The following is a 12469-nucleotide window of genomic DNA, read 5'->3' on the forward strand; positions in this document are numbered from 1 at the left end:
CACACAAGCCTGTCAAAAAGTTACTGAAGGTAAGTATTGCACTTGTGGTCACTTGCAGAATATTTATGAACTGAGAGAGCAGAGAATATATTAACATTCTGTAGATTTTAGGTATGACCATTTAATTCAGGACTTAAGCCCTCTCTTGTCATATACTACATCTGAAAACATTTATCCTTTCTTAACAAAACTACTTATCTCTATTATCCATGGAAGGTTATTACTTTGTTCTCTCTTTAATTCCTCAGTGCTTGAAGACTGGTCCCTTGTGCTTCTTACTTCAGTTTCTTCTTCACTTCCACAATTACCATATTTTCTTATTACAGACTGCATAAACTCATGTTCTTTCTGAAAAGCCTGTATTTCACTGTCTTTTGAGTGTTCTTGACCACTCTAGCATAGGAAGGAACAAAAAACCATAGGTATTTTAGTAATTTACTATAGCCACTGATTAGGTAAAAAGTTCAGTACTGAGATTTAAAATTAATATTACATTCTGATGGAAAACAAAGACCTGAAGCATAAAAAGTGAGTGTAAACAGAGGAAAAGAAAAAAGCAGACTAATACCCTGGAAGAGTAGGAAAGAATTCAGGTCCTGCTACATTACAGTGCACAAAGTTATACATTTGACAGAATTCCTCAGTGGAAGGAATTTGAGCTGTGCGTGTGGTGGTTGGATTACTCCCTGTCTCTGCTGGCCCACTCAGTGACCTGCTCAGGGATTCCATGTGCAAAAATCCTGCATGATTGCTGTTTACACCCAAACACATCAACAACATACACACAAAACCAGCACAAGCACATATAAACAACTTTTCTTTCTAGCAAAATGCCCAGGACTTTTAACTTCATTTCACAAGGCTTCTGAATTTACAATCCCTGACATTAAGTTTCTCATTCCCCCCCAAATAGCTTTTTAACTTTGATTTGAGTCAAATTCAACAAGAATTGAAGCCTGAAAGATTTGTCTACTTAAAAGTCTAAATCACTTGTCTACTACTGCATTGTGTATTTGTGTTCAGTTTTGAAAGCTGCAGTCAGTGAACTTCTGTGGAAACTAGGGTCTAAATAGTGAAGAAAATAAAATCCCACCAAAAATAAAAGCAAAAGGAGATGCATCCTTTATCATCATCAACTGTCTGGCAGCTGAAGACAGGAGCACGTGCTGCCTCTTGCCCTAAAGATAGGATATAAAGGAGGCAGATGTGGGAGGGAGCTTGGGCCATAAAAGATGTGGGAAATTGCTGAAGACACTTGGGTGGCTGGAGGTGTTGCAGAAGGAAGGCTGGGATGTGGGAGGGAGTTCCAAGGGCTGTGCCTGGGCACTGGGTGTGTGGGGAGCACAGAGAATATTGCAGAGTGGAGGGAGGCAGCACTGCTAAAAAATGGGGCTGTTGCAGGGCTGGCAGAGTAGGGATGTAGAACACAAATCTGCTGGAAACAGTTTCCTGCAGGTCACAGGAACAGCCTGAGGCTCCCAGCTTTCCTGGCTTGGGGGAGGGAGGAGTCGTGGGAAATAGAGGAGGGTCCTAAAATCACTCTCTTCAATTTGAAGTTTCAGTTGAAATTTTTCTCTCTTTTCCTCATGTTTTATCTTTATTTTCTCTGTCACACTTGGAAATTATATATATTGCACATTTTACTTTCTAGGTTTTTAATTAAAATTGCTTCTTTTGTCTATATAGCCTTGGCATCATACTTTCAAGCTTATTGAATACAAATAGTAGAAAATTCCTTTTTCTTTCCTGAAATCTGTAATTAGCTTACAATCTTTTGTTTCCAGGAGCTCTTTTTCAGACAGAAACACCAAGCACCACTCCATAATTGTGTACATTAGTCTTTTCTGCAGAAGTAAGACAGCCACTGCAGTAGAACTTACCACATTTGTGGGTGTGGGCTGAGCTGGGGACTGCATCTGAAACAAACAGGATGAAGTGTTCATAGAAAGGCAGAAATGTTTCATGTTTCCTTTCCAGGTTTTCAGATGGGTTGAAGAAACCTACTTTTCAATAAATTCAAATAGCTCTTTTCAATAAATTCAAATCAGCCCTTTAAAAATAGGTCCAAGATGGACAAACTAAAATACCTAAATAACAAAACTTTTAAACTTGGATTTTAATTTTTTGCCTGGGATTTAGTAAAATCTAACTAAGAAACACATATATCCCTAAATATCCTTTTCCTTCAAAAGACTATTTCATAGTATGAAATTCAAACCCTTCTGAAAACCAGATCTCTCTGTACATATTCCCACAAAAGAATTCCAGCAAGCCATTGGTGGGTGTACCCCTATTCTCTAATGGTACACAGATGAATTACAAATGATATCAAACTAAATGTGAAGCATGGTGAGGTTAAACTAAATTGCAATCCAAGTCTGTAATGAGGTCTGACATTGTACCTTCGTTTTAAAAATGTCTTTTGTTTAATTACTATTCCAGAGGTGATCAATGTGAAGAAGTTTAAGTACATTTTGAATTTCATGCCCCACAAATAACCACAGGGATTTCAGACTGCACTAGGTGTAAAAATAAGTATAAGCATATTTCCTTAGAACACTTGGAACCACAGTCAAGATCTAAATCCAAGGCAACACCTTTCCCTTTTATGTGTCACTGGAGGCTGACTCATTAGTGATACAAGGTGAAATTCCACAAATCAGGATAACCAATATGATCTGCTGCAGCTTCAGTTTCTTGGCACTGTTCCACTCAGTCCAACCTGCCCAGCTTTGGAAATCTAATGATTGTACAACACAAAGTGGTGTGGCAATTTGCCATAAGATAGTGTAAGATGTATATTTGGAAGACATCTGACTTCTTTTGCATTTATGAGCATATGCTTTAAGCTTTTCTGCTTTCAGACCCATGGGGCTATCTTAGTAAGCACCAGCACTGTTTATCATGAATGCCTAATCACTTTGATTCTGCATCCTAAACAAAATCAATATTCCATTTCCATTCAAGGAAACTGGGATTATTAAGAGACACAATTTGCATCATTCCTTGCAGAGTTCAGCTTTGGAACAACAAGTAATCCTTTCAAATCTCATTTCCCTTGCATTATTAAGCCCAGACCACAGCCATGTGTATGTGTATGTTAGCTATAAATATACTTATGTACGGGCATTGAGAAGACATTGATTTTACATTCTTCCAAATCCTAAAATGTCACAGACATCTTTTCATAAAATCTTTTCTTTAAGATTTTTCCCCCTTCTGAGAAGCTGTGGCCTCAGCAACAGAGTGTAAACAATGGTTATCTGCTGCTGTGGAATGCAGCAGGTGCATCTGTGATTGGTCTCGGGTGGATGTTTGGATTTGCTGGCCACTCACGGCAGAGCTGGCTCTCACTGTGCTGAGACACAGACCTTTGTTATTCATTCCTTTTCTATTCTTAGCTTAGCTAGCTTCTGAGAACTTTCCTTCTATTCTCTGTAGTATAGTCATAATGTAATATATATCATAAAATAATAAATCAAGCCTTCTGAACATGAGGTCAACATTCTTGTCTCTCTCTTCACCCTGAAGACCCTTGCAAGCCCTGTAACACTAAAATATTTTTAGTGCTTTCATTTTACTGACAATTATGGACTAGTTCTAAAATAGTTAGCTGTCTTTACAATCCTAGTATCCTTCTATTTTCTTAAAACTCCAAACAAGATTGTATACATGGAAAATTAGTTTTCTGTTCTTTGAAGATAGATCATTACTTGCTTGTTGAAGTTAATGGAAAATACTCAACTGAACAACAGAACACACTCAATGCACAGGGAAGCTTTCTTATAGCTTCTGACTCTGCCCAATTTTTTCAATTCTATAGAAGACTGGAATACAAATTTGCAATCCAGTTTGATCCTGGGATAACACAGAGCTGCAGGGGATATAACAGCAATCTGTGGTATCTGAATGTACAGCTGCAGGGTCCATGGGATGTAACAGAGCTGCTGTGTGTTCCTCCTTCTGTTCCAAAAGCCCATCTTTGTGTGCTTAACCACTTGCTGACTTCCCTTGCCCTGCACCTAGAGCTGAACATGGATCTGGCTCAGCCAACAATCCAAGCTCAATTCTAGCTCAGCCTGCACTGAGTAAGTCTTTTACCTCCTGCACTCACCACCTGATGAGCTTGCTGTGCCTTTGATGGCTCCTAAATGTGACATAAAGGTTGGTGTTTCTTAAACTAAAACTGAAGCACTTAGATAACCTGAGTACAGATAAGAACAACCTTCTGATCTGTCCCGTGTTTCAGATTTTAGAGAAGCTGAAATCAGTTCCTCTGAGTAGAGGTGGATCTACTTCCACACCTCCAGGGAGCTCAGATACATATGAAGCCAATTGGATCTGCCCCAGTATTTGAGAAATACCCAGGGAAAGTATGTCTGAAATGGGGTTTAGTAAAGATAGGTGCCTTAAGTTAACTGCTGTCTGTTAGGTAAAAATTCATGAATGAAGCAGTGTCTCAGGTTTCTGTGATATAAGCACCTCTCTGATGAAAGGAGAACATTCTCTGGGTACAGTAAGTTTCAGTGATACTTAGATACCATTGTCATATAAATTTTTAGGCTGAGCCATGTCAAAGGAGAATGAGTGGACATGACAGACAAGATTAGAAAAACTGTCATATCTTCAGTTCTCTGGCATTTTACAAGACACACTGCAGCTAGTAAAGACACTTACCTGCAGATTTTCCACTTGCTCAGAATGCTGATTTCCTGGAGGAGGATAATAATCTTCAAGATGTCTATGAAGTCCTTTAAGGGAATTCAGCTCATTTTTAATAGTGTGTATTTCTCTTCTCATGTTTTCCTCCTGTAATAATTGCAGTACACAGAGCACACAAACACTTTACTGCATGTTCCAATGGGCAAACCAGCATTTTTCAAAGGCATGGACAGCTTAGCAAATGAAACTTCATCCTTAAAAGAAAGTATGCTAAGGAATTTCTTTGTACAAAGTAATTGAGCTCTTTCATTCAACCAAAATTTTAACCACATTTCCATTACAGATTATAGCTTTTATTAACTAGTTTGGGATTTTTTTTTTTACCATTTACTACCTGTAGCCATACTCCAAAAAAGTGAGATTTGTATTTGTAGCTTTCTTCCTTTTTGGCTCAAAGATAAATGAAATATTCAACATTCATTCTCCACCTACATTGTCAAGAAACCACAACAGCAAATAATTTGCTTAGCCCTTTACTTCTGTAAATAGCCTCAAGTATCCAATCCTCCTTCAGAAAATATGTAACAATTAAATTTTTGTATTTAGAACTAACTGAATGGCCCAAACTACAATTTGTAAAAAGAACTGAAGGACAATTTTACAGAAATACTTTCACTTAATTTACAAAGATTTCTGGATTTCTGGACTAGTGTTAACTTTATCCTTGATTATTTACTTTAGGAGACAAAATTTCTAGTTAGCCACGGCAGAAATATGAAAAGGAATAACAATTATCTTGCACAGAACAGATGCAAAGGTTCCTGAGAAATAAGTAGGGCAAATTCCCACATCTGTAGAGGAAATGATGGTATAAAATTCTCCAAGGAATCAGGGAAATCAAATCTTCTCTATTCTTCTCTTCTTCTATTCTGTGGTCTCACGGTTGCAGTCATCCCCACAGTGGCTGCACTCAAAGGAGTGAGCCTTGGACAACAGGATTACAAGGACAACTTTGCATTATTTCCCTACAGTTTCCCTGGAAATCTATCTACCAAAATCAAAACTTTCTGGCAGCAAGTGCCAAGCACATAGAAATAAAAAAGACAGACTATTAAACAAATGCTGCTAAGAGTCTGGTTTCCACACATTAAGCAGAGCTTTCTTATTGAAGCGGTATTAATCTTTCCTACATCCAAACATGCATTTATTATTGCAGACAATTTTTACAGCTACAATGTTTTGCTAATTGTTTTGAATTAAATAATTGCCAAAGTATTCTTGAAAAGTAATGAGGTAATAGAAAGAATGTCAAATATAGAAGACAAACTATTGTTTAGGTGTCCACAGAGGGGAATTCACTAGAGGGACATAGCAGACACACCTTTTCTTATCCCCTTTCACCCTCAGTCCCCACTGAAGAATTCCTTTCAAATCAGAGCTGCAGGAAGAGCACTGACCTTTTGGAGCACAGAAGTCAACATAAATTTACCTTGAAAAAATATTCATTTCTAGAAGTATCTGTATCACTGGAGAAGAAATGAGTTGTTTTTATATTGCATTATTTCTGCGGTACTTTCTTGGCTTTTAGGGATTACCTGAAATGCTTGATAACTATTCCAAAAAACTTTTAATACTAAAGCATTTAATTTAATAAACCTACATCATTTTTCCAAGTTCTTAGTGCCTTCTCATGCTCATTCTGAAGATTAAGGAACTTTTCTTCATTTTCCTTTGCCTTCTCCCTTTGCAGCTCATTATCTCTTTCAAGGGCCTGCAATAAAATTAATTATCCAAAAAATAATCAATACCACATTAATGAATTTTGATGTGTTTTATGTTGCTTGGACCTTTGCTTCTAACATGCTGCAAGTGCCATACAGATCAGTGATAATGTGCTATCTCAACAATAATTTTCATAAATTAACAGAAAGGTGCTTATAGTTTAGCTAACAGGAAACAGGGGGAGGTTATGAAAAAAGAAATGGCTATAAAAGGGTATAAAAACACTTGCCATTATTCAGTTTCACTGCATAAGTTTTAATGTGCTGAAAAAGTAATATAAAGTCCAGAGATGAGAGATATGAAATGTAGCATAATCCAGAGTCACTGTATTTAAAGAAAAAACTGCTGCACACTGACAGGAAAAAAAATATTTTTATAATCAGTTTTTCTGTCCTAAATTGTTTATTAACCTCTCTTATAAACCACACAATCTTTACATTCTAAAACATATCTACTGCAACATGAAGTATATATCTGATTATGCTTTAATTTATTGTTATTAGGTCCCTGAAATAGGAGTGCATTGAAATAACAGTAATATTTAGTTTAATACCACCATAACTGTACTTGCAACAGTTTTGGGTTAACTCTTTCAGCTTTCCTGTGCTAAATTAAAGGAGTCTTGTGTAAATCAGCAGCAACTTCACACACATATCAGGTACTCTTGGAATTTTTATCCTATCATATTTTTATAGCAAACAATATGGAAGATGAGTCCCTGCATTCCATTACCTGCTAAATAGATGACACAAATATATTTCATAATCTTTAAAGCATGAGCTGTACGATCAGCTACATATTTATGATTCTGTTGAGCTTCTTTAAAAGTCCACTTGAAAAATGTTATGGAGGCAATACTCCAAACCAATTCCTTTTTACTAAATCTTTTAACCAAAGATGAGTCCACTTTTTGATTCACTTAGCACCAATTTTAAAATGTCTATGTTAATTTAGCTACACTACTAATAAAATTATATTTTATAGGTACTAACACTAGGAAAATTCAAACTACCCTGCACTTTTGTACACATGGGAAAATTATGCTTGAGAATATAATGGATCTTCTTTGACAGATTATGTATTCCCAAAAATGGGACAATTCAGCAATACATTGTCTGAATAACCCCACTCTGATGTAGCATCTTTCATCCAGTTGTATAAACCAGAAATTCAAGACCTCCTGCCTTTGATGAAGCTGCTCTTAACTCCAAGGATGCTTTTACTTGCACCTGAAATGCAACTTCCTTGGTGATGGATGATTATAGTTATTCACAGCACAGCTCTTAGGGCAAAATCTCAGAAGTAGCAGATGTATGGAACTGATCACATGTTAAAGCCAGTTGTACACACAGGGGAATACCTGAATTCCTTGCATTCTCAAGTATTCTGTCATCTGTTTAAGAATATTTTTTTAAAAGTTATATATTCATCTCCCTATTTAAAAAAAGCAAAAATGCAAAATAAGAAGCTAACATTGTATCATTCCTTGGAATATCATGGTAATGACTGCAAAAATGCCATACAAGAAGCTAATATTGTCTCATTTCTTAGGAATATCATGGTAATTGTATCAAACTGAAAAACAAGTCTATTTACATCAATTTAGCAGTTTTTTATCCATATATATAAGCATAACCAAGGCATGCCTTGTAACATTCATTTCATCTAAGGTATTTATGCCTGAAGTTACCTTTGAGGACTGCACTGAAGCTCTGATGACCAGCAGTGGTTTGTGCTGTAGTTACAACAACTGAAAACAGTAATACCTTCCCAATGTCTAATACAAACAGACCCAAATCAGAGCAGGCTCTCATCAGAATTAGCATAATTGCAACCAGAAATCAATTTTTGGCCTGCACAGGCTGCAAAAGAGAGACTTGTCCTCCATCCATACCTTAACAAGAAGAAAACAACCATACTTGTACACATTTATGTGCAGTCTTCAAAGAGAAGATTCACAGATACCATTTACTGGTTTAGCTGGAGCTTTAAGGCATGCTATAAACTTTATCTGAGAGGGGAAACAATGGCTCAGAAATGCTATCAGAAAAAAGCACTTTAACATACACTTGCTATTCAATAGTCCTGACACAAAGGACTAAAGGACTCCTGTATTATGCCAGTAAGGTTATATATATATATATATATATATATAAATTATCTCCAGCCTCTGTTTTAATCTAAAAAGCAATTCAAATTATCTTAAAAAATAAAAAGTACATTACCTTCTTTCTTTAACAAAAACCAGGATTATATGAATAGCAAGTAATCCAATATACAAATAACAGAAGCTACAGAAAAATCATGCTACTTTAGGCAATCCTACAGCCAGAGGGTTGTTCAGTTAATCTTTGTAAAAATGTTGCTTTAACTCTTAGGGAGGTTTTAGACACTTTCTGATGGACAACATAGCTCACCTTCAACCTTATTTGTTTCATCAAAATACAGAAGTCCTATTGTGGCAGAAGGCAAACTATTCACACCTGTTAAGAGTAAAGTCTTAGGGGAAGTGCATCATTTCAAATTAGCATAGAAGCATTTATTTAGAAACAGGAGTATATATCCACACTGGAAGTTCCATTTGAAATTACTGAACTCCTAGTTCAAAACCTTGGCTTCAAAGAGTGGAACAGTTGTGGTTGTGTCCAGGCAAACAGCAGACAATAATTTTTAACAGTCCTATCAGAAGTTGTACCTGAATGGTACATCTGATGGGAATGGATATGAGCTTAACCTTCAGCACACTGACTCTATTGAAATGAGGAATCTGAACTGTTCTGAGCTTTTACATGCTGAAAGAGTGTCCTAAAGTGACTTTATCACGCTTGCATCACCAGTCATCTGTTCTGTTTACACTGGATAGTAAGTTCTGCACCTTCCAGACTGGTTCTGAGAGCAAAGGGGGAGAGAAGCAGCACACAGGCTGTCTGCAGAAACTGCACTTGCTCCCCTGCATCCTTCTCACCCACTTGCAACCCTGCTCACTGAGAATTTCAGACTTTCTGTGCTGGCAGGCACTGACCCCCAGGGGAACACTGCATTTGACCTGAGGCTGTGGAGAAGGCTTCCAAAATTGAGTGACAGAATTGGGATTATGGATGTGGAGTTTGAATAGAAGTGTGTAATGTCACAGGCTAGAAAACTTATAGTTTAAGTTTTTAGAATATAGTAATATATATAAAGGAAGATGGAGGTTTTAGTGTGCAGGCTGGTCCTCCTTCTTCTCCTTGGGCTTGGGTGGTTTTGTGTAATTGGATAAAAAGTTCACAATGTGGGCTATGAATGGTTTGTTATTGAGTCAAAAGTAAAAATAATTTAGGTGTCATTTCTTAATTGGACAGTTTATCCTTAAAAGGCCTTGTAGAGAGGGAGATACAGCTCCATTTTTAGTTTGTTAGAGTGAAGTTGTGTAGAACTCACAGTTTGTGAGACTGTAGAATAAGAACCCATAAACATCTGAGTCCCAATAAGAAATACCATCTCACACATTTAATCCAGACCTCGGCAGAAAAAGGAAACAAAGAATCCACACCCACTGTGTTGCCTGCAGCACAGACAGCAGAACAGAACTCTCCTTTGCTTTCAATTAGTTGGGGTTTTTAGTTAGCTGAGGCCAGTAGTTTGTTGGAACTGTTCAGTCCAGTGACACCAGGTCCATTGTCCAGGACACCCCAAGCTACACTGCAGACACCAGACCCAACCCCAGAGAGACTGAGAAAAGCTGAAGACACATCCCCAAAAGGGACTCTGAATTACAGAAAGACTTTCTGAATTTGCCATCTCTTCAAAACAATGAGAAGTTTCCTTGTTTAATATTATTCATTTTTTCATGTTTGTGAGTACTTTGCTTGTTACAAAACCAATTTTTTTCCACTTTTCTCACAGGAAATTGATGTCTCCTGAACTGGTGGGAGGAGAGGCCACATAAAGTTGCTTCTAAAGGGACCACTTCAAAAGTTTCCTCCCAAAATTTTCCCTAAACCAAGACAGAGAGGAATTGAGGAGGGCTGCAACTCCACACTCTCCAGCGTGACTACTTCCCACCTCTAGCATAAATATGATGCCAGAAAACACACCAAGAAAGAGCTAAAGAAAATGCTCTTTCTTAGCCCTCTGCTTTAATAAAACTGAGGACAAGGTCCAGCTATAAATGAAGATCTGAAATTTGAAATGTCGCCCAGAAATGTGTACCTGTATGAAAATTACAAGAAACAAAAGTCATAAAATAATTTGATTTCGGTATTTGAAAGCAACCCTGTTCTGGTTTTGCCCTCTAGAAATGGCTGCTGAGAATGGCAACCATGATTTACTTTAGGGAGAGAAGAGGGAAAGCACAGCCTGTGCTTCAAGGCTCGTGCTGACAGTTAAGGAGCTGAGGGAGCAATGGAAGTGAGGTCAAAAGTTCTGAAAGGCACACAGATGTCTTTAACAGCCCTGGACTTAAAAAATACATAACAGATAGTAACAGCTTGTCTAATTGAGAAAAATCTGACCTGATAGTCTTCTTTCAGTGCTTTTAATTCACTTTCCATTCTAACATTCGTTTGGGTTATTCGCTGAAGCAGCTCCTGCACACACTGTAGAGAGCTGAGAATTTCCTTATTAATACAAACAGAATAAATATAATGAGTCAGATTTTGTTTCTGGAGTTTAAACATTAGATAATTTATGTCTTTTGTATTAATTTTTTTTAAATTCTGTCAGTGTTTACAAATTCATGCCTGTAAAAAGAGGTACTTCAACCTCAGCTTTGGGGAAAACTTGTAGAGAAATCAGAACACCACCCATTTTTTTCTGACCTTTTACCTTGGAGAAGTTAACATTACTATAAACTACTATAACATTCTTTTTCAGAAAATTTTCCTATATTTAAAATGAAACCCACTCAATCTTTATACATTCTTCAGTGCAAATCTGGATAAAATATATCAAATCCAGGCCTACTGTGATTTCTATTCAGGACAAACAGAAGTAATTTATCTTACCATATCACAGGTTAGAAAAATAGGAAAATCCAAAAGAAATTATTCCATAAATGGATCTCTCTAACATGAAATTATTCTGTATCTCCTGAATTAAATCCTAATAGATGTGAACCACCACTCATTAACTTTTCATCATATGGTGCAGCTATATCATATTTTACTGTCAGGGTCTAAACTTTGGTGTTACCTTTCTCAAGACTGTATTGTTACTTCCTGAAGGGGAAGTTGTAAAAAAAGAGACACCCAAAGTGAGCTGATTTGAGTTGATGAAGATGCCATGAGTGCTGCCATGAAGTGCTGCTGGAAACTAAGTCATTTTTTATTGAACACTAGAAAACACATTTCCAAGGTTTGAAAGATGGAGTGAATGACCCAGACAAGGCAATCATAAGCCCCTCAACACCACTTACAGAGTCACTAAAAGACATGCACAGGAAAAACCCTGAGTTTCAGGCAGAAAGAAATCTTAGATGTGCTCAGTTGCTTCAAAATACATTGAGAGAGGAATATACTATTAAAACAAAGTACTTTGACAAACTTGTAAAGTGCTTTCAAATTATTCTAGTTTTGGTTCTATTGGATACAAAGATACAGCTATTTAATAAAAATAAAATCAATATTTTAGTGTCTTCTCACTCCTTTTCAAGCATGTATAAACTGTATTTTTTTCACTGAAGCTTAATTTATTTTTAGTTCAATTTTACATCCAGAAGACTGAACTGCAGAGCTGTGGAATGGTTTGGCTAGTGTCATCCAACAGGTCAGTTGCAGAGTTGGCCACATCTTTTAAATCTAGGACAGTTTTCTCTCCAATAGACCAGCCTGCTTCTCTCATAGACTTTAGTACAAATCAGCTGTAATATAGATGGTATTTCCAGCCTAAATCCAAGAACCACTGAAGCCAACATTTCAGTTAGTCAAGGTGAATTATGAGTGCTCCACAACACAGAAATCCATGGCTCCAAACCCAAGCACTTGGAGCAAACATGAAGCTCATCTCTCCACGAGAGCCCTCTCCAGACTACACCAAACCCTTCTTA

General features: G+C 37.0%; 1 protein-coding gene across 1 annotated transcript in view; it reads right to left on the minus strand.

The window, feature by feature from the left end:
* The window catches only part of CCDC73 (coiled-coil domain containing 73), a 77032-nt gene that overhangs the window by 8296 nt on the left and 56267 nt on the right, over positions 1-12469 (minus strand). Inside the window, exons 14-18 of the mRNA XM_026795856.2 lie at positions 10938-11042; positions 6323-6433; positions 4678-4809; positions 1881-1916; positions 225-393 (exon numbers count right to left, since the gene is read on the minus strand). Coding sequence (XP_026651657.2) covers positions 225-393; positions 1881-1916; positions 4678-4809; positions 6323-6433; positions 10938-11042 — 553 coding nt within the window. The remainder of the gene's footprint in view (positions 1-224; positions 394-1880; positions 1917-4677; positions 4810-6322; positions 6434-10937; positions 11043-12469) is intronic.

The sequence above is a fragment of the Zonotrichia albicollis genome, chromosome 6 (assembly GCF_047830755.1).
Source record: "Zonotrichia albicollis isolate bZonAlb1 chromosome 6, bZonAlb1.hap1, whole genome shotgun sequence".
Taxonomy (NCBI): Eukaryota; Metazoa; Chordata; class Aves; order Passeriformes; family Passerellidae; genus Zonotrichia; species Zonotrichia albicollis.